Source organism: Manis javanica, chromosome 7 (assembly GCF_040802235.1).
Source record: "Manis javanica isolate MJ-LG chromosome 7, MJ_LKY, whole genome shotgun sequence".
NCBI classification, from domain to species: domain Eukaryota; kingdom Metazoa; phylum Chordata; class Mammalia; order Pholidota; family Manidae; genus Manis; species Manis javanica.
This window is the reverse complement of record NC_133162.1, coordinates 14,553,804-14,577,137: the sequence shown is the minus strand read 5'-3', so window position 1 is coordinate 14,577,137 and position 23,334 is coordinate 14,553,804. Positions and strand designations below refer to the sequence as shown.

The window sequence follows — 23,334 nt, the reverse complement described above, 5'->3', positions numbered from 1 at the left end:
GAACTTGCATTGGACATTGGGACTTAAATCAGTAGTGATTTTACTTGTTGAGATACCATATGTCAATACACTAGATTTACACAGAAAACCCAGCAGTTGACATATCCTAACAGATGTTACAGAGTCATAGCTTATTTTATGTTTAAGAATTAAAGAAAAAATTGGGGTATTCTGTATACAGTCTTCACTAAACTATTAGGCCAATAATTTTTGGAATATTGATATATTTTAATTTGTTATTGAAAGTTTTAAAACAAAGAGTGAACTTGTATTTTGAATTCTGAAATAACTGAAAAATAAACATGCTTTTTGGCCATATAAAAATAAGTATAATTTTTTCTTTTGACCAGCTCATCTTTGTGGAGAAGGATGGAATCATATCGGGGATGCTTGTCTTAGAATCAATTCCAGTAGAGAAAGCTATGACAATGCAAAACTCTATTGCTATAATCTTAGTGGAAATCTTGCTTCATTAACAACCTCAAAAGAAGTAGAATTTGTTCTGGATGAAATACAGAAGTTTACGCAACAGGTAACAGCTCTACTTGTGTATATTATGGAAATATGCTGATACTCCTATAATTATTGGCACTGAGTCATTCTTTCTGCTTTTTAATAAATTATTTTTATTAAATCTTGAAAGTAAAAGTGGAACTGATTTCACAAGTGAATTGGTGGAGGACTCATTCTTAATGCGTAGTTGGGAATAAGGTTTTCTAAATTAGTCATCTTAGGTTTTGCACAGTAAACCACTGCATTACCTTATCATAAAGTCATTTCATAGAAATAAATGCACTTAAAATATATGTACATATTGCTTAAGAATTTGTTCTGAAATCTAATTTCCTTGTAATTTGAGATGTCCTTTATAATTAAAACACTAGAACAATTCATTGCCTATATTTGCATGCATGTATTTTTTGTGAGTGTGTGTTTGTGTATTGTTGGGTTTTAAATTATACTATTCTGGGTATAGATTTGCGTGAAATAATAATAAATATTAGCAGGACAAATGATTTTTAAAATATGTGAAAGATATTTGAACATATGGAACTTGGAAACTTTCAGTTTTCTATAAAGTTGTTTTATGGAAAACATTTCCACAGAGAATGGAATATTTCTCTGAAAATTGTATATAAATATCATTTTATAAGAAATTCTAAGAGGAATTCACAGTATTTGTTTCTGTCCTTAGGATGTTAAAATAATGGTCAACTCTTAAGAGTGGTTTATAGAGGATATTTGGAGGTAATTTACTAAATCTAGTTTGGAAACATTTAGTCCATATACTTACTTGGAACATTCTATAAACTCGTAACATCACAGCAGGTTTTTGTATTTTTTTTCAAAAATAAAATTAGAACTCAATATAGATGACATAAGTGATAGATAAATTATAATAAATGCCTTAAATCTAAGGTTTGTACTAGATTTGGCCTTATGTTTGATACACACACACATATACATAAACACACTATGGTAAATAATGTAAAAAGGGGCACAATTTCTATACAAATCATGGTGATGTGCCCATAATTCAACTCTTACTTTGAAAACTCTGTTAAGACAGATTCCAACAACTGTATTTTGACCTTTGGTTGTGGCTTTTATTTGGACTAGCGGTTCATTACTACTCCAAAACCCCACTCTGTATAGTGCAGGGGAGATGATTTGGCTTCAGAACTTTCCAGACCAAACATTACCAATTACTTGCTATAGAGACATTTATGTAATGTTTTCTTTTATAGCTGGTTTTAAGAAGCATTGAGGACAATGTATCAAAATGATGGAGAACATGCAGTCTGGCATACTACTTATCTTTACAATTTAGTAGCCACTTAACCTCCCAACTCTCTATTCCTCATCTGTAATGGGGATAATTCTAGCTACCTTGCATGTTTATTGTGAGAGATAAATGAGACTTTGCATGGAAAAAAAAATTATTTTTGAGTGTTTACTATAACTATCATTTTTATTGTTTGCATTTTAAGGGTTACTTTTGTATCTCTGTTCCCAGTACAGCTATTATTACTATTCCCAGGAATCATTATTTAGAGGATGAATGCTTAGGTAATTAAATGAACTGATTAATAGTCACTACTAATACTGATTGTGGAAAAATATCTGCTCCCAAGCAGTATTTTAATTTTTCCATGGTAATAAAAAGTCTTCCTTTCTCCCTTACCCTGAAAGTTGTACTTGGACCTTTTATCTCTTAAGATAATTCCTGATTTATGATGAAGGATAGGAACATATGTTACTGATTTTACTCTGTTAGTAACAGAACATGCATCTAATTTTTAACAAGTGGTGTAAGAATAGTTTTGTGTAAGTGTAAAAAAAACCTAGAGACACTTAAGTACATTCCTTTTTGAGATTTTAATGTAAACCTACTTCACTGTTACTGACTACCCTAATTTTTGTGGCGATAATTAGCATTTCTGATGAGTATCAAAAGCAGATCATCAACCTAATGCCAGTTTCTAACTGCATAGTGAAGGCCCTCCCATTCATTAATAAAATGGATAAACTATTGTATCCCTGTTTTTTATAAATACTCAAAAATTTGAAGTGGATATCATGACACTTACTGACAAGCAGATTTATTATATGTCTGATATTAATAGACAAGGTAAAGAAAAAACAGTTAAGCTGAATATGCATGTAAAATTAATCTGTGAAACTTTTTGTGTAAACTGTAGCTATTTTTCTGTGAAGGGTGGGCCAATGTTCATTCAGTGTTCATCGGTACACATTTACTGAGTACTTTCAGTGTACTTGGTAATCTGTTGCTTGCTGAGAATAGACATCTAAAGACCATTGCTTTTCTCAAAGAGTTTAGTGGGAAGAAAGACAAGCACAATTATACTGAAATGTGGTAATTGCAATAATAGATGCAAACAGGGTGATACATGAAGATAGAGAGAGGCTATCTTACCAGTAAGGTGGATGTAAGGAGTAAATAAATGCCTTAGCAAATTTTTGCAGGACTTTGAGTTGCCCAGCACAAGATATCTGTAAGGCGGCCTATGTTTTTTTCTCAATTTGTCTTCTTAGAGAGCTACCACCTTATGGCTTTAAAGAAAAGATGTTATGTGGTGTCATGTAGGTGAGACCTATTGATTTTTTAAAATATTTTACAAAAATGTGAAAAGGTATATTTGTAAAATTTTATTTTTAATCACATGGAACATACAACAAAAGTTGTGTTTATATTCTTGTGATACCAGGAGCTTCATTTCTTTAACTACAAAATTGATGGACAGTTACCAATGAACATTTGGAAATTAGTTCTACTGAATACGTATCACTTGTAAAGAGTATATTATTGGTAGATCCACCTTCTTTGAGTTTTAAAAAGTGCTAATATTTGGTATGAGAGCTCTGTTGCATTTTTACTTATTTATAATGTATTATAAAAAGTTCTTACAGTATAACTTTGAAATGTGCTGTTTTAGAAGTCGCATATTTCAAGATTTCTTGTGTTTCTCAGTTTTTAATTGCTTATTGTATAAATAATAAATATTGGTCTAAAATTATTTTGGATGTGTGATGAACTTAGATTCTATGGTTTGCAGACTACCATGCTCAGTAAATGAACAATGCTTTGTTTCGTTAGAAAGCTGAGCTTTAGCAAAATTTCAAAAGTGGAAACTTCTGCAAGGTGACATTTTATTAAGCGTATCTTTATATGAAATGAATTATATCCTGAATCATTGCAGTTATATAAACTTAAGATAACCCTTCCTTGGCAAATGAAGATAGACAAATTCAGGCACTTTAAAGAGATATCCTCGGTCAAATGATCATTTACTTATCGGAAATGGCTAATGAAATGTTGCAATGATTTATGGCAGGCCACAGTAAATTTTCATAATATAGTAATTTATCTTTCATTTTCAACTGCCTGTCCCATTCATTTACTGGATAATAGTTACTTTAAATGTTTTATCAACTGCTTCATTTTTCTGTTCCTCCCCTCTTCCTCTCAGATTCTTATCATGATGAGCCAGGGAGCAATATTTCATTTCAAATGACTTGTCTTTACTATAGATAGTTCAGAAATATAGGCATAGTTACTGTAATTGAGGCACAATCATTAATCTGAAATATCTATGTTAGATTGACTCCTGCTGTTATTATCAAGAACTGTAGAAATATTACAGCTTTTTGTTTTCAAAATATCTTTCAGAATAATGCAGGAAATATTTGATGACAATAAGGCAAAGCACGTAAATTTTTATAATTAGAAAAATTATTTATAATTCTGTAGTATCTCTGTCTCAGGAATTGGGTGATGGAAAATAACCATCTCTGTTCTGAGGAACTTTCTCTAGTAAAGTTATTAACTACCTACTATGTGTGCAGTAGTTTAGATAATATGAGATATACTGTCATACTGAATATTCATAAGAAATTTTAATTTTGACTGAAATATTTGTTGAATGTTTACTATGTGAAATTTGTTGTATTTATACTCTACAAATTTCTAGGTCTATGGTTATCTTTATAAACTCTCTAGGACCATTTGTATAACATATTTAGAATAAATAGGATACTAAATATACATATCATTCATATATATATATATACACACACACACACATATATATATATAACATACATATACATGTAATACATATATATCTTGTTTTTGTGTTAAAGACACAGATGGAGAGACATATTTTTTGCTACCCTGATGGTCCATATGTAAAAAGGATGATGTGGAGTTTTGAAACTATCACTTTCTAAGATTAACTTAGTAACTTAGAAAATAAATATATTTATATGTATAAATTATACATAAATGTATATTAAGGTTGAAGCGTTTAGCAGTAATGTCAGGAAGATGATATAATGGGAGTTCATGCTTGTCCTCTCAGAGAAACATTGATTCGATCAACCATCTATGTGCAAAAATATTTTTATGAGAGCTAAGGAGTCCAGGTAAGAGATAATATCACCTGGGTGGAGCACAAAAATAAGAAGAACTCATTGAAGAGGGCAGGTAGGGCAGTCTCACATTACCTGCATCAGCCTTCCTCCGTGTCCGTGCAGAGCAGTGCATAGTGGTGGGAAATACCCTCTGCTAGGGAGAAGGAGAGTGATCTGAACCCCCAGCTGCTGCTGATCCCAGCTCCAGGCCTGCTCCAGTGGACCCTGATGCCTGGTTTGTCACCACAGCCCAGGAACCAGGCATGCTCCAGTGCCAGCCTGGCTCCCGTGCCCTTGGGCTCCAAGCAGCACTTATGGACCCAGCCTCCAGGCCAACCTTCTCACGGCCATAGGCTCCAGAAGACCTAGGGTCTGGCCTCCCCAACAGCTCTGGGCTGGGCTCTGAGGACCCAAGACCAGGCCTACCATGGCTGCTCAGGATTCAGACCTTTCCCTGGGCACCCAACTTCTAGACCTGCCCCTATATCCCAGGTACCAGGCCTCTCTCCACAGACTCGGGTACCAGACTGTTCTTCACAGACCCAGGACCAGGCCTTCCCCAGTGGATCCTGGTACCAGGCTGTCTCCTGCAGACTCAGGACCGGGACCATGTCTATGAACCCAGGTACTAGGCTTGTCCCAACAGCAGGCTGGCCCCACTGTATTCAGGCTCAAGACCCACCCCAGTGCCAGATCGGTCCCCATGATTCTTTCAGACTGGTCCCTGTAGAACCAGGCTCCAGACTCCTCTGTGGATCCAGGCTGTAGGCCTTCACCATGGAGCTGCCATGGAGCCAGGCTCCAGGCCCAACCTGGTGGACCCAGTCACCAAGCCTACCCCTGTGGACCCTTGTGCCAGGTCAGCAACCATAGACCCAGGATCCAGGCCTGCACCCACAGACCCAGGGCCTGGGCCTGCCCAGGTGGACCCAAGTTCCGGACCCAGTGCAGTGGCCCCTAGGCTCCAAGCTTACCCCTCTGGACCCAGGCATTAGACAGGCCCCTGTTGGACCCATTTTCCAGGCCAATTACCCACTGACCTAGCCACCAGACAGCCCATCCAAGCACTCCAACAGTAAGCCTGCCTGTGGACCCCATCACATAGCTGGCTAGGATCTCTGGATATGTTGACTGGTGAAGGTCTTTCCCTACTGAAGCTAGTTGGCGAAGGCTGGAAGAAATGATTTCTTCAAGTGCATGGACATCAATGAAAGGCCATAGGGATCACAAAAAATCAGAGTGTGACATGAATGTTATACTGATATGTAACAGTACCAAAGGAACTAAATAAGGCACCAATAACTGACACTAAAGAAATGGAGCTCTGTGGTCTGCCTGACAAAGAATGCAAAAACATCATCTGAAAGAAGCTCGGTGAACTACAAGAGACACAGGAATAACCAAGAAAACAACGCATGAACAAAATGAGTTCTACACAGACACAGAAACCATAAAACTGTTGGGGATCAACAGAGGTGAGGCTTAGAACCTCACCCCCCTGTTCTGAGAGAAATCTTCTGCATACGTGGATGTTTTATTGCCCTTGTCTAGCTTGGATTGACACATAGTCTACAGGCACACACCTGAACATCTACATTTGCTCTCTTACAACACTAAACTATGTTTTCTACCTTTATCTTGTATCTACCTACCACTTCAGCATTTTATTAAAAATAATAATAATAAAGAGAGAAATGTGGTATCCACATATAAATCAAGTATAAAAATCAAACGAATATTCATATTTGGACTGACTGTTTATAGTTCATAATGCATGATCAAAACCAAAAGCCTCTGTGATGACTGCCCTTGTACTGTTCACCGTGTAACTTATTCACTATGTAAGAATTTGTTCTCCATGTAAGAAATTGTTCGTTATGCTTCAGAAGATTGGAGACTGACGAGAATTAGGCTTGGGGTGGATTAATGATTGTGCATTGAGCATTGACCCCCCCTATACAGAATTTTATTGTGGTTAACAACCATTTGATCAATAAATATGAGAGATGCCCTCACAAAAAAAAAAAGTACACACTTCCAATTGTAAAATAAATAAGTAACCAGGATGTAATGTATAGCATAAGGAATATAGTCAAAATATTGTAACAACTTGGTATGGTGATAGCTGGTACCTAGAATTATCATGTATATAAATGTTAAATCACTGTGTTGTACACCTGAAACTAATGTAATACTGTGTGTCAACTGCCCTTCAATAAAAAAAAAAAATAGTGACAGGAAATTTCCCAAATTTGGAGAGGGAAGTGAACATCCAGATCCATTAAACCCACAGAAGCCTAAATAGATTAAACATAAAAAGATCTTCACCAAAACACATTATAATAGAGAACCCAGAAGTAATGCCAAGAGCACACATGGGGAAAGGACAGTTTCTTCAATAAAATCATGCTGAGAAAACTGGGTGTCCTCATACAGAAGAGTGAAAGTAGACCCTTGTCTCATACCACATACAAATATCTCAATATGGATTAAAGACTTAAATGTAAGATCTGAAACTGTAAAACTACTAGAAGAAAGCATGGAGAAGAAGCTCCTTGACATTGGTCAGGACAATGATTTTGGGAGATATAATCCCCAAAACACAGGCAACAAGAGCAAAAAAAAATGGGATTGCATTAAACTTAGAGCTTTTGCAGGGAGAAAGGAAACAATCAACAGAGTGAAGAGACAACCTATGGAGTGGAAGAAAATGTTTGTAAACCATACATCTGATGAAGAGTTAATGTGAAAAATATGTAAGGAACTCAAACAACACAATAGAAAAAAAAGAACCCAGTTAGAAAATGGACAAAGGACATGAACATTTTTCCTAAGAAGACATGCAAATGGCCAACAGTTATGATAAAAAGCTCAACACCACTAATCATTAGGGAAGTACAAATCAAAACCAAATTGACATCACTTCACACCTGTTAGAATAGCTGTTAGGAAAAAGACGAGATAACAAGCGTTGGTGAAGATGTAGAGAAAAAGGAACCCTTGTGCATTGTTGGTAAGATTATAAATTGGCATAGTTGATTTGGAAAACAGTACTAAATTTCTTCAAAAAATCAATAATAGAACTACCATAAGATCCAACAATCCCACAGTTGGGTATATATCCAAAATAAATGTGAACAGGATCCTCAAGAGGTATCTGCACTTCCATGTTCACTGCAGCATTATTCACAGTAACCAAGGAATGTCAACAACACAAGTGTTCATTAATGGGTGAATGTATAAAGAAGAGAAATGTGAAATAGAATATATGATACATATGATATATAAAATACATGTTATATGATATATATCTATATTATATTTATAAAATTGAATATTATTCAGCCTTAAAAAAGCAGGAAATCTTGCCATTTGCAACAACATGGGTCAAACTGGAGGACATTATGCTACATGAAATAAGCCAAACACAGAAAGACCAATGCTGTAGGATCTCACTTATATGTGGAATGTAAAAAAGTTGAACTCATAAAAGCAGAGAGAGTAGAATAGTGGTTGCCAGAGATGAGGATTGGGTAAGTGGGGAGATGTGGGGTAAATACACAGAGTTTAAGTTATGTAGGAAAAATAAGTTCTGGAGACCTAAGGTACAGCTTGGTTACTGCAGCTAATAGTACTATATTGTACACTTGAAATTGAAGACAGTCTATCTTGTGTTCTTGCACTACATACCAAAAAAATAAAAAAAACCCTGTCGTAATTATTTCACAATGTTTACATAGATCAAAAAATCACATATACACCTTAAATATGTACAACTTTTATTTGTAAATTTTATCTCAAGGAAGCTGGGTAAATTTTTTTAATAAAGCATAACTCTCAAGTAGCAAAAAGGAAATAAAAAAATACAGGTGTTTACTATGCAATAGAATTTTATAAAGAGAGTAGATCATTCCAAGAATATATGTTATTTTTCAGTATCATAAGAATAATGTATTTTAAAACTAAATAGTGATTAAAGTAAGGTATGTAAAGAAATTATATTTTCAAGCAACTTTTGAAATACTAGTAACAGCACTAAGATTAGTTTTGTGGCATTTGTCAACCTTTGTTAGTTAAATTTTAGGCATAACGGTCAGAGATTTTATGTTTTTTTCACCTCTTTAATAATGAAAGTAGATGACATAAATTTATCTAAAATTGCATGAGTGTTCCCTAATGAACTAGGAGAGAAGCCATTATTCTTAGTCCTTTTGTGAGCCTGTTGTGAAGTCTTCACTCTAATGTCTAGGAAACTTAACTAGTACAGAAGGACCAGGAGTCCTTAGGTTTGTTTTGTTTTGTGAGCCTGTTGTGAAGTTTGTTTTCTGTTTTTTCAGTGTAGGTTAGCTTTAGTCTTACTTTCACTGCTGATTAAACTAGGTAGCAATAGTAATAGTAATAACAGCAGCATCAGTGTTATTTAAAAGCAGTAATAGTGGCAGCAATATGTTAAGTTTATAATGATCTTGCCCCATAAAGTAGGTAGGGATATATTTATATCCCCGTTTTATAGGAGAGGAAACTGAGGTTCACAAGGGCTGAATAATTGGTCCCCATCACGTAGCTGAACACAAAGTCATTGTTTTAAAAATAATACTGTAGTCTACATCATTCTCCAAAATGTGCTGGGATTGGGAATTATCCTTGGTACTAGACATTGTTAGGAAGGCAGTTCTATGTATTTTCAAATGTAAGTTTTAATAATAATGAGCTACTTGCTATGGAATATAAAAGTGTTTTTACACCTAACTTTTTTAATGCACCTTCTACCATTGTTTACAGAAAGTATCACCTTGGGTAGGCTTGCGCAAGATCAATATATCCTACTGGGGATGGGAAGACATGTCACCTTTTACAAACACAACACTGCAGTGGCTTCCGGGTGAACCAAATGATTCTGGGTTCTGTGCATATCTAGAAAGGGCTGCAGTGGCAGGCTTAAAAGCCAATCCTTGTACATCTATGGCAGATGGCCTTGTCTGTGAAAAACCTGTTGGTAAGTAGTCCAGTAAAGTAGTATTTCTTTCAAAATACAATGTTTCCAACTTCTCTTCCTACCACCTACCGGATAGTCAATAGGTTGGAAGTAACTTCCACCATGTTTTTATATTCTCTAATTTTTACGTAAATTTTATCTATATACATATTCTCTACTTACTATTAGTGACCTTAGCATTAACTTGTGAAAATAATTCTTTATTTGTTGGTTGAAATAGTGAGATTATAAACATATAGTTGTACTTCCTTACAGTACAGTAAGAATCTATTCTAATTTATTAATGTCTTTTATAAAAATAGTATTTGGAAGAAAGATCTGTCTTTAAGATTAACAACCAATTCAGAACCATTTTAATCTTGCAGATCTCTTATTTCATTTGGCAAGTTAAAAGAAACATTTCTGTTATATATTTTGAATGAATTTTTGTTAAGTGAGAATGGGATATTCAGTTATTTTTCTCTTTTTAAATACTGTATTTTTTTATTGTGGTAAAATATACGTAACATTTACCATTTTAATCATTTTTAAATGTAGAGTTTAGTGTTGTTAAATACATCTACACTGTGCATTTATCAACACCATATACTTCCAGAGTCTTTCATCTTCTCAAACTCCATACCCATTAACAATAATTCTCAACACTTCCTTCCGCCAATCTGACAACCACTTCTACTTTCTGCCTCTGACTTTTACTGCTCTAACTTCACATAAGTGGAATCATACGATGGGTATGCTTTTATGACTGGTAATTCCCGTCGCATAATGTCTTCAAGGTTTATCCATGTTGTAGGATTTGTCAGAATTTCTTTTTAAGCCTGACTAATTACATATTATATGCATATGCCACATTTTGTTTATCCATTCCTCCATCAGTATGCACTTGAGTTGCTTCCACCTTTTGGCTATTGTGAGTAATGATGCTATGAACATGGCTGGACAAGGACCTTTTCCAGTTCTTTCTTTCACATCTTTTGAGTATATAGCCAGAGGTAGGATTGCAATATCACATGGTAATTCTATTTAATTTTTTGAGGAATTGATGTATTGTTGACCATAGAAACTGCACCATTTTATATTCTCACCAGCAATGTGTAGGGTTTCCAATTTCTCCACATAATTGCTAAAATTTTAATAAAATAATAGCAATCCTAATGGATCTGATAATATATTTTATTTAAAGATTTTATAGTAAATTGTTCATTTATATGTTCATTTCTATCAGGGACATGTTCACTGACAGGACATTGCTTTGGTAAGGTGTGGAATATTTATGGGAAAAATTATAGTTAGGAAAATACAGAACAATAGTGCACATAGCATTTACCCAATAGGCAGAAAAAGTAGGTCATGTATTACGTTTCTAATTTTTTAAATTATACAACTTTATGTACTCTGTAAAGGACTAAAACTTTCCAAGGAATTATGATTTTCAAGTTCGATAATAAATCTAAGAAGTATCATCAAGTCATCTCCATTTTCACTTATCTTATGTATTTTTGCTATACATTTTATCCCACACTTGGCTTTCATTGAAACATTTCCTAAAAGCAAAACAAGGGAAACCCATATACTTGTGTTAAAATACAGTTAACGAGTCGTTCTGTTTGTTGGTTTATTCCAGTCAGCCCAAACCAGAACGCAAGGCCATGCAAGAAGCCGTGCTCTCTGAGGACGTCGTGTGCCAACTGCACGAGCAACGGCATGGAGTGCATGTGGTGCAGCAGCACGCGGCGCTGCGTTGACTCTAATGCGTACATAATCTCCTTTCCGTATGGACAGTGTCTGGAGTGGCAAACTGCCGCCTGCTCTCGTAAGTATTTCTCAAATGACTTTTCATTTAACAGCAACATAAATCACTTTTCTGATGGGAAGGAGAGGTTAAGTATCGGAAGAATTGTTTTAAAATTAGGAAAAATATTTTCAACCAGTTTTAAAACCTATGAATATTATGATTTATATTATACCATCATTTTCAGTTCTGCTAAATATCTTACTCTGCATATTAATATTTGCCACATATGTGCTCCCCCAACTCTTGAGTGTGTGTTGCAAGCAGCATAACACTTCATGGAAACAGTCACTTCAAGGGTCACATACTGCTTAGTTGTGCTTCCTTAGAGTCCTTTAATCAGGCACAGTTCTATGTCTTCTTTGCCTGACACGAGTGTGATATTTTTAAAGAATCTATACCAGTTGTTTTGCAAGTTTCCTAATTTGGATTTGTCTAATTCTTTCCTCATGACAAGATTTAAGATAAACATTTTTTGGCCAGAATATCCTGTCAATGGTGGTACATCAGCTACAAATACAGAATGCATGGTCTTGGCATCTCAAGGAAAGTCATCTAAGCAGGGTGGTATTGAACATGCTGTGGGTTGTGCTTTAGGAGAAGATTCTGCCCTTTGCTAGTCTCATGTTTTATAAGGATATACCTGACTGAGTCTGTGATCCTGGGTATTGTGTGGTTTTGAGAGTGGTCTTTCTTGCAAAGACAAATTGCATCAGGATTCTGTTGCCAAGGGAATTATATAATACTACTGATAGCCCTGGCATCCTTGTGAGAATTTGATTCCATGTGCAGCAACTTTTACGTGAGTGAATGTAGAAGCTACTGGTCTCAGTTAGCTCCCTGCTAGCAAAATCTATGGTTTCTTTTTCCACAATCCATATTCTGACTGGGCCTTATCAAGAAGATGGCTTTCCATCAGGGACATGAATAAATTGGTCTGTTCAGATTTGTAATAAGAAGGTAGAAAGGATTATTTCCTTCCTGCTTCTCAATGTGGAATACCTTTATTCATGTCCCACTAATTGGAGTCTGTCCTTCCTGTGATTGATTTAGACTTTATGTCCTTTTTGTTGAATAATGTGCTTTGCAGGGGTCCAGGAGACACCATTCCACAACCACAGTTAGCTGGAGAATCACCTCAGATTAAGATGCAGTCCATGTTTTTGTTCATCCAGAAATCCTTTATTTGGACAAATCAGAACATCCATTCACTTGCTAAGTTCAGAGGCACAGTTGAAATGAGAGGAATATTTTGTTTCAGTTGCCTACTTCCCAACTCCTGAATGTCTAGGAAACTTAACTAGTACAGAAGGACCAGGAGTCCTTAGGTTTGTTTTGTTTCCCTCCCAATAGTTTTGCCTACAATAAACAGGGTTTTCACTGAGTTAATCCTGTTAACATGTGCCAGGCCCCAAAGGACCTGCAGTTACAGGCGATAACAGCAGCTGCCTGAAGTTCAGTGTGGATTACACTCAGGCTTGTGCTGTAGTTGAAAGGTACAGTTCCCATCTTTATGAGAGAATGTTCCCAGGGATCTTATACCAATTCTAATTCCTTTCCCCTCATGGTTGCTAAGTTACAAAACATTATCTTGTCCCTTAACCCCATCTCTGCAGTGCCTGTTGGTCTGTTCCAGCTGTTTGCATCAGTCCACTGGCGTCCCTCTGTTACCACCGTAGGTTTAGAAGCAGCCACCGTAGGTTTCCTTGGGGTGTGGGCTGTAACAGCCTGTTCCTCCTGCTTTCTGAAGTACCTTCAGGGCTTTCTTACCAGCCCAGTGGTTTCCTGGCATTCCTCCTCCAGGAGCAGCCACTGGCTACGCTGCTGTGATGAGGTCTGAGTAACTCCTAGCAGCAACATGCATTGTCTGCCCGTCTCCCTTCCTTCCATACTTCTTCTGAGCTCTCCTGTTTTCTTTCTAAGAAGAAGGAAGAGCTACTTCTTTTAGGGGGAGCTTCATAATTCTGGGATTCCTTTTAGTGGTGAACCTGCTGTTTTGAGGTTTGCTCCTGGGATTCAGCGCCCTCAGGCAACATGGTCCTCCAGTTATCAGCCCTTGCTTGTATGAATGACCTTCTCATTTAGAGGCAGCAAGCTGCTTAAGACAATGCAGGTGGAGACTCACTGGCTTTTCCAGACCTTCCGTCACTCCCAAGGAAGATGCTCTCATATCTCAAGGGCAAACCATATCTGACTCGGCCAAAGCCATTTTCTTTCTGCTGGGCACCACTGCTGTGTGAAGAGCTGGGGCAAACAGTAAGGACCACAGTACAGATGAGAACTACTAAGCTGGGGCTGTCGCAGCTCTTCGTTCCTCAGTCTCTTGGCAATAGGTGGAGAGGGATTTCTAGGACAGGCATGGCTGGATATAAATATGGGTTGAGACCCTGTTGTGGTCTCTTTTTAGGAACTTTGCCAAGGAATGGGGATGTACCTGATGAAGAGTATGGCCATGGGTTTTTTGCAGGTGTAAAATAGTCTTGCTAGCACAGAAAACATCTTGTAACTAAGAGCCAGCTGCCTGGGAAAGTTCAATACTAGAGTTGGGGACTTGTGGGGAACTGAGACAGTACTCAGTCTCTTCTGCCCTCATAGGCATGTTTATTTCTCCACAAACATTTAAGTTCAGTGAAAGAAGACAGACACGGAAGATTACATACTGTGTGACTCCATTTAGATAAAGTTAAAAACAGGCAGAACTACAGAACTACACTATATTGTTTAGGAATTAATATTTAGGTGGTAAAACTATAGAGTAAGGCAAAAAGTTATTATAAATGTCAGATAGTGGGTACGTCTAGGAAAATTTTAGGGGCGCTGCTTAGGAAAACGGTACCAGGGAGGCAATGTTCAACCTCTAGGATGGGTGTAGGTACACAGTATTTACAATGATTTCTCAGTCTCACATTTTTCTTTATGTACTTCTCTGTATGTGTTATATTTCACAATAAAAAGAGGCTAAATGGGAAGGAAAAAGGAGTTTGGAAAGTCTCCAAGCTCTTACACTCTTAAGAACTTTCTAAAAATGATTTGGAGTTAAGTCTCAGTTTTTCTCTGCTCACAAATCTTTCTTGAATTTCACTCCTTCCTTCTTATTTGTTCATCTTTTGGAGAACAGTCTTCAGTAATTCTTTCCAAATAAATTTGGGGCTAGTAAGTTTTTTGAGTCTTTGCATGTCTGAAAGTGTATTTTTCATGTTTACTTGAATATAAAAATGGCTGGATGTGGAGTTGTAAATAATTCTTTCCTCATAACTTCTAGTGTTTGGTGTTTTGGATGAGAATTCTCATGCCAATTTAATTTCTTTTCTTTGTGGGATATGTGTTGTTTTTTTTTTTCTCTTTCTTTGAGAGCTCTGAAGATTTTTCTTTTATCCTTGGCATTCCAAACTTTGTAATTTGTTTCAGTCTAGTTTTCTAGTAATGGGGCTTTTAAAAATAGCTTTTCACTAGCTCTTTCAATCTGAAGAGTAGTTTCATTCTCACCTGTTTAAAATTCTTTTAATGCTTTGATTATTATTATTTTTTATTACTTGTTGGAAATTTTAAAATAGTTTTTACAATTTCTAGTTATAATCTCAATATCTCTTAAATTCACTTCTACTTCCATGTCTGTGTTTTGCCAACATTCAGATATTTTTTCCTTTTTTGTTTTTATTTAGAGCTTTTTATCTATTTAAAATGACTTATTTGAGAACTTTGTAATTCCACTATAAAAATTCTAACTGCATCTTTTGAGAACATAAATTAAATGTGAGAAACTATTTGACACAACTATGGATTACATTTTTGCCACTGATGAACTAAATAATTACTGCTGGTGGGGTTGTCAGCTGGGCATGCATCGGTCAGTTCTTCTGTTTTTATGTTCTCATATTTGATTTTTTGTTTCTTTTGTTTTCCTGATTGTTTAGAGGCTTTATTTTCTATGTCTACAATTTGTTCCTTGAGCAGTTAGTCCAGTCTGTTGGATTTTTCTTTTCCATAGATCTTTCCTTTCATTGTTACTTTTGTCACATCTGCCTTCCCTGTGTCTATATATTGCTCATTGGTGCTGACGATGTCTGATAACAGTTATTTTTATTCCACAGCTTTAAAAATTTTATGCCCTGTGCATCCTAGTGGGAAAAAGGAGCATTATACTTTGCCTCAAGTAGACCTTGTATTTTCTGGAAGTAGTATGTAACCAGCAGTAATCTACTCCTTGTGAAAAAATGACTCTTTCTCTGTATGTTCAATTCTTTTCCATTGTTTTTAACCAAGAAGCATTTATTGAGCAGCGAGGAAATGCCAGGAAATAAAAGAGGGGCTAGGAGTGAAGATGACATCCTTGCTCAAAATCCAACTGCTCAAAGCAGCTAAGTGTTAGGCTTTCAAAGGTGTTAGCTTCTGGGCCGTGGCTTTGTCATTCTTTTGCTTAAACTTTATATCGTTTAAAAAGTATGAATTATATGCAATAAATTTACATTATTGTTTTCTACTATATGCGTCTAGTATTCACCAAACATTTGACAGTAGTCTTTAAAAAATCTTTCAATAAAACGATATCAGAAATGGTCAGTTTTATTTTGCTTTTAGAAAGTTGTTTCAATAACCATTTGAGGTTTTTTAGTAAATGGAATTTGAAGGAAACATTTTTTGCTAATAGGTAACAAATAAAAATTTTCCAGTACTCTCCAGTATTTTCCGGTTGTATTATTGTGACATTAATGTTTAAAATTCACACATTGAAGAAAAGAAATATAGTTTAAGACAAATTTTGCCTAATGCTTTCTGAGAAAGCTTTGTTACTAATTGGAATTATTAATAATTGATATACTTTTACTTAAAACATTTAATATCCTATTTGTGAAATTGAATTTCTAGGGGATTGTTTAAACCATAATAGATTTATTTCTTAATATATACCAGTTCAAATAAAATGCAATTACATTGATATAGTGAATATGGAATAATAGGACCCATGAGGATATAGTATACATTTCACAAATGTATATTTCTTTCAGTATTTTAGAGGCTTATATACATACATAAACATTTTTTTTCTTGGCAGTTAGGGAAGGTAGTCTTTTTAAAAATTAATAGAACTTTACTTTTAGGTTCACAGCCATAGTGGGAGGTAGGTACAGAGATTTCTCATGTATCTTCTGCCCCCACACGTGCATAACCTTCCCCACTGTCAATGTGTCACACCAGTGTGGGGCATTTATTACAACTGATGAACCTACATTGAATCATCATTAGCATCCAAAGTCCATAGTTTACTTGGGGTTCACTGTTGGTGTGGTACATTCTTTGGGGTTTAACAAACGTAATGGTATGTATCCATCATTATAGTACTGCACAGAGTGGTTTTACTGCCCTAGTAATCCTCTGTGCTCCTTCCGATTAATCTGTCCCTCCTAACCCCTAGCAATCCCTTATCTTTTTACTCTCTCCATAGTTTTGCTTTTTCTAGAATGTCGTATAGGTGGAATCAGATGCTATGTAGCCTTTTTGGATTGGCTTCTTTCCCTTAGTATGTGCATTTCCTCCATGTCTTTTCCTCGCTTGGTAGCTTATTTATTTTTAGAGCTGAATAATATTCCATTGTCTGGATGGACCACAGTGCATTAATCTACTCACCTTTTAAAGGGCATCTTGGTTGCTTTCTGTGTTGCCAATTATGATAAAGCTGCTATAAATACCCATGTGTAGGTTTTGTGTGGACATACATTTTAAATTCACTTGGGTGAATACCAGAGAGGGTGATTGCTGGATTTTATGGTATGGATTTTATGTTTAGTTTTGTAAGCAAGTGCTGAACCTATCTTTCAGACTGTCTGTATTTTGCATTCCCAGGAATGCATGAGAATTCCTGGATTGGGTGATTAGGTCTCAGTCTTTGGTGAGCCTGTGCGCCATTTTGTGAACTTCAAAAGTGCTTCTCAGTTGATTTTTCCCTCCGAGGCAGTGCAGGATGGCTGGAGGGAGCTGGAGTTGTGTGTTTCCCCTCCACGTGTGGAATATGCCGGAGCAGGTTGGGTTGGGTGTTTTCTTTGACCTAGGTTAGGTTCTGACAAAACCCTGGAAGTCGAGCCTCTGTTAAATAGTTTTTCCAGGCCTTGTTAAGAAGAACTGAATGAATGCTCTGGCATGCTTCAAAATGTTTCTTTTTCTCCCCACCCTACTATTGGCACAAGGAAGGTTTTCTTCAGCATTCACTGTGAGGACCTGGCCATGGTAGAGCTCCTGGAAGAAAAGCTCTCAAGAGTGCGGGTCTGCCTGTGACTGGGTCCCCCTGGGGATGCTAAGTCTCAGCGTCGCCCACACTGAGCCTCCTGCATTGCATCAGTTCCCATTCAGGAGGTCTTACCCTAGTACTGAGTCCCACAGAGGCTTCTACTTTTATTTGTGATTCTCTGTATCTCCCTGTTTATCCTCCAGTTTTGAGGGCAGGGGAAACCACTGGTAGATCTAAGAAGAGTTGCTGACTTTTCAGTTTATGCTGCTTTTTTTCTTTGGTTGGAATGGAGTGGTGACTTCTAAACCCCTTACATGCTGAACTGGAAACTGGAAGTTTCCAGTAATCATTTGATGATATAATTTATTATAGATTGATTTTTCAAATTCTTAACACATTCCATAAACTGTATTAAAAGTTTTATAATTTAAGCTTTCAAAAATCCAAAAATAATAAAGTAAGATAAAAATGATTGCTCTAATTACTTGTAGGTTCATAAATCATCTCTATACTATCCATAGCTTAGGACAAATAACACAGCCTACAATAGCTTTCTTATATTATTGTTTTCTGAAAAATAGCGAATGTATTTTTTGTTTTAAGAAAATTAAAAAAAATAATGTCAGTTTTTGACTCACCTTTAAGTACTACAGAATGAATTTTCTGTTAATCTTTTATCAGGGAATATTGCTTTCTACCCTTAAGTACAAACAAAACCAACATTACCTCATGTAATAGTTTCATAACTAAAATAAAACTAACAGATTGAATTATTGCTCTGAATATGACATTTTGTGACTGGTTATTAAGGCCTGAAATTGTATAGATAAACAGAACTAGATGATTAATAGTTTGTCATTCAGTCAATGCAAGAAACCTAGGGCTCTATCATCTAAGATTTCCCCATGTTTGAAAAGCATTAAGATAAATGCTGTATGTGAGAAGAGTTTAGATTTAATTTGTACAAAACACTTCTTTAAGATATTTTGTTGGTTATCTTCCTTAAAAAAGATAGTCCTCAAATAAAATTTACTTTCCTAGGAGATACCCATAGGCTATAAAATAAAACCAGATTTATTCTTGGTAAGACCTAGGAAAGTTTTACTTCAACTCATCAAATAATAGTAAATAATTGGAATGTCAAGATAACATACCTAATTTGATAGTTCCATTATTTCCCACCAGTCCAATATAGTTTTGAAGACAATTAGAATAACCCAGTCAACAATACTGTGGGTTAGCTATAATCATAGATATAAGAGAAATATTTCAAAGCAAGAAAACAAAGAAATATGGTAATATATAAAATGTTCAGTTATCTACGGATATTTAAAATTTAAATTTAATTTACCACTGTGTACTGTAGAAAAATATAAATTTCAAAAGGAAGTGTATTCATGTCAGTAAATTATTTATAGGAGAAACAGTTACTTTTGTTCAGTGACTCAAAGAATATTCTTCCCTTTAATAAGGAAACATAGGTGATGGTATTCATTCTGTACCCTCTTACATCCAATTTCTGAAATGCTCAGCATGCAAAAAATTCATAACAACAGATCATATTATAATTGATGAAGATGGTACTCATTCTCTACCTTCTTACATCCAATTTCTGAAATGCTCAGCATGTAAAAAATTCATAACAACAGATCATATTGTAATTGATGAATTCTTTAATCCAATATTCTGTTGTCCCTGCACAGTGTGCTATATTGAGTTTCTGATGTTCACTAAGAAGCTTGTAGGGAACATTTTTGTTTCCTGTAATATTAAGACACTGAGTAGTGATTAAATTATTACCACCATAACAGTGAAATTGAGTAGGCCAGAACTCTGCCATTGTTTGTTGCTCTGGGAGTTTTTCTAGCATGTGACTGGAAGACGTCATTCATGGTACCTTGTGCCTCTATCACTATCATCTATGGATAAACAATTCTCAAGGCAAAATGTGCCTTTTTTAGCAGAACGCCACTGAAAGTAATTAAAGAAAGGCTCAGCCCAGTGTAGGATACTCAGATTGTGAATTAAAAATTTAAAACATCATATAGCATCGATTGTGAATATGATAGCAGACTAATAAGTTCCTCCTTGAAAAAGGCAACACAGCGGTTATAGACTTTGGTGAAGCTCATAGGTTCTACATCCATTAAACAAAAAAGGGCGAGTTTTAGCAATTGATCTTATGTAGTCCTGAAAGTCTGAGAGATCCTAGGCTGCTGGTTGCCTGGCTGAGGCCGAGTATTGGCTTCCAGGTTCCCATTCAGTTTGGCTCTTTGGGTGAGATTCAGTTTACTTACCACATGTTAGCCACATACTAGAGTCTTAGACCTGTGGGAAGAGCATTGTTGATGAGAGACTGCAGAAAGGACTCAGCTGTCTCAGGAATGGGCAAGCATTCCTTACACTGGATGTTTACAGGCAAATGCAGAGGTTTTCCTTGGAGGCCCTATTAGGCACAAGAACAGCTCACATGGCCCTACATCTCAGACAATGGCAGGTGCACCTATGGGCCCCTGGATCATTTCCCCAAAGGCCCTAATACTGGCAAAGTTCTAAGGATTCTAAGTACTGACTTCATGTATCTCCTTGCCATAGTTACCGCACCTTTTTTCATCCTCCAGTCAGTCTGTTTATCAACTCTTTGTTCATTATGTATGTTTTGTTTGCTTTAAGTAATTGCTGTGTCTTAGAGTTTTAAAAAAAAGTTTACATTATCTATAGATTATCTTTTATTGTCTTTTTTTCAGACCATAGTTATTTTTATTAGCTCACAATTCTATTTGAATATAAAGTCATATAACATATTTGTTAATGTTCCTGTCATGTAGCTCATAATTGTTCTGGATTGAGAACCTGTGGACAATGTTTGGAACAACCTGGATGTGGCTGGTGTAATGATCCTAGTGATACAGGAAGAGGACACTGCATTGAAGGATCTTCACGGGGACCAATGAAGCTTGTTGGAATGCACAGTAGTGAGATGGCTCTTGATACCAGTCTTTGTCCTAAAGAAAAGAACTATGAATGGTCCTTTATCCAGTGCCCAGGTAATAAAAATGTGATAAAAACAACTTTGGTTTTTGTTTGAGGAAACCAAGAATGATTTTTCCTTTCTTATAAAAAAAAACACTGAAAATGAGACTTAAATTTTAAAGATAAAAAAGTATACTTCCCTGTAATGGGAATCATTAAATAGGCTAACCAGATGCATGGAATATATTATTAGATTTGGTTTCATATAAACTGTTAAGGAAAAGATATTGGTATCATGCCAATTTTATGCCATGTAGTATAATATTTTATTCTTAGTAGTATAGTATTTTAGAATTCAAAGGCAACTTAGAGGATCTGATCAAGCTCCATGCTAAGCAAGGGGATGTTCTTTATAATGTCTGTGATGGAGTTAGCTGGCTTCCTTTTGAAAGCTGCCTTTGGTTTCACTACCATTCAATTTTGAAGGTCAGTAAAGTTTTCAGGGTTTTTTTCATAGGTAGTCTATTCTTATACTTGTTTAGAGATTAAGTTATTAATAAAAATAAAAAATATTTTAATTGAGTGCCTGCTATGTTCCAAGGAGTGTTTTAGGTGATAGAGACACAACAATTACCAAATTAGACTAAAATCACTGCATTCATAGAGCTGATATTCTAGTTAAAATTAATAAAATTAATTACTCATACATATATGAAGTTAGATGGTGATAAGTGCTATTAAATAAATAAAGCAAGGAGAGATAAGGCTTGTAATTTAAAATAGGATGACAAGAAAATATCTCACCGAGAAGTAACAATGAACACATCATACAGGTGAGGGAGTGAATTATGGGGATATCTAGGGAGAGTGTTCTAGAAGAGACAACAGCCTGACACATGGACTTGGGTGAGACAGTTTATTTGGGAAGTGAACCTTGGGAGGACAATTGAGGTAACAGAATTTCAAAGAAGGGAGAAAACCCCAAAATATGGGCATTATTAATCTGGCTGCTACACTGGGAAATTTGAACTCAGACCCACTGGGGATTCATGAACCCTGCAGAATACTCCTCAGAGTTAATCCACTGAGGGACTGGGCAGGTGTGGCATTTATCCACTAACTCATATGCCCTGGTGGTTGAGTGATAATACCTCTGTGGGTATTGTACTTCTGAGCTATGTCAGAGTGTCTGGCACGAGTGGAAATTCCAAGGCAGAAAAAGTAGAGAGGTACGGAAGAACTTGCTTTAGGTGAGACACTGAAAGCAGATGGCCCAAGGGAATGTGGCCCAGGGTGGAACAGTACATGCTTCAAAACTGAAATGTACGAAAAGCAAGAAGGAGTGAATCTGAGTCACACAGCAAAACGGCTGAATCTTAAAATACATTTTGCTTAGTGAAAGAAGCCAGACCCTAAGGCTACATGTTGTATAATTTCATTTGTAAAACAATCTGGAACAGGCAAAACTATGGGCATGAAAAACAAATTAGCTTTTTATCAGGAATGGTGAGGTAGGGATTGACTTCAAGGCGGGGGAGGGGGCATCACAGTGGAATTTTTTGGGTTATTGAATTGTTCTTTAATGATATTGTGGTAGTTGATATATGATTCTATGCATTTGTCAAAACCCATGTTGCATACAACTAAGAATGAACTTCCCTGAATGCAGACTGAAAAAAAAGTCAACTAGGATGTCAGGGATCCCAGGATGGAATACAGACTGTATAAGAAACTATCACTGATTGTCAGACGCTAAGGAGAAATGACAACTAAATGAAATGTGATATCCTGGTTTGGTTAGGGGAACAGAAAAGAAAGGATATTTATGGCAAAATTGGTGAAATCCAAATAAAATCTGGTTGAGTTAATAGTATTGTGTACTAACATGAATTTCTTAACTTTGATAAATATTTATGTATTTATGTAATATTTATCATGGTTCTGTAAGATATTAACATTTGGGGAATCTGGGTGAATGGTACATAGGAATGCTTTACACTACTTTTGTAATTCTTCTATAAATCTAAAATTATTTCAAAATGAAAGTTTTTTTTTAAAAGACAAGTAGTTTAGAAAAATAGGAGAAACTTCTAGAAGTGAAAAATATAGTCACTGAAATTAGAAAGTCAATGGATATATTAAATAGCACATTAGACATAGTTGAAGAGATCATTAATGAACTGGAAGATAAATATGAAGAAATAGTCCAATAAACAGGGAAAAATGATCAGAGATAAAGTGATGTAAAATATGAGAAGGAGGTTAAAGACAGTAAGGATAGAATGACAAGTTTCAGATATGCCTAGGAGGAATTTCAGAAGGAGAAAACAGAAAAAAGGAGAGGAAGTATTTCAAAATACTGTCATGCAATGGGGATATTGACACACACAATTAGTGTATTTTATTAGTGACAAA

The 23,334-nt window shown here is 35.8% G+C and overlaps 1 protein-coding gene across 7 annotated transcripts in view; it reads left to right on the top strand.

Annotated features, from left to right (window-relative positions):
• The window catches only part of ATRNL1 (attractin like 1), a 718,480-nt gene that overhangs the window by 160,366 nt on the left and 534,780 nt on the right, over window positions 1–23,334 (top strand). For all 7 annotated transcript variants that reach the window (XR_012133000.1, XM_073240354.1, XM_073240356.1 and 4 more), the window contains exons 15-18: window positions 351–532; window positions 9,718–9,931; window positions 11,556–11,744; window positions 20,775–20,993. Coding sequence is in view for 6 of the 7 variants with exons in the window: in XM_073240354.1 (XP_073096455.1) it covers window positions 351–532; window positions 9,718–9,931; window positions 11,556–11,744; window positions 20,775–20,993 (804 nt within the window). In the remaining variant the exon portion in view is untranslated. The remainder of the gene's footprint in view (window positions 1–350; window positions 533–9,717; window positions 9,932–11,555; window positions 11,745–20,774; window positions 20,994–23,334) is intronic.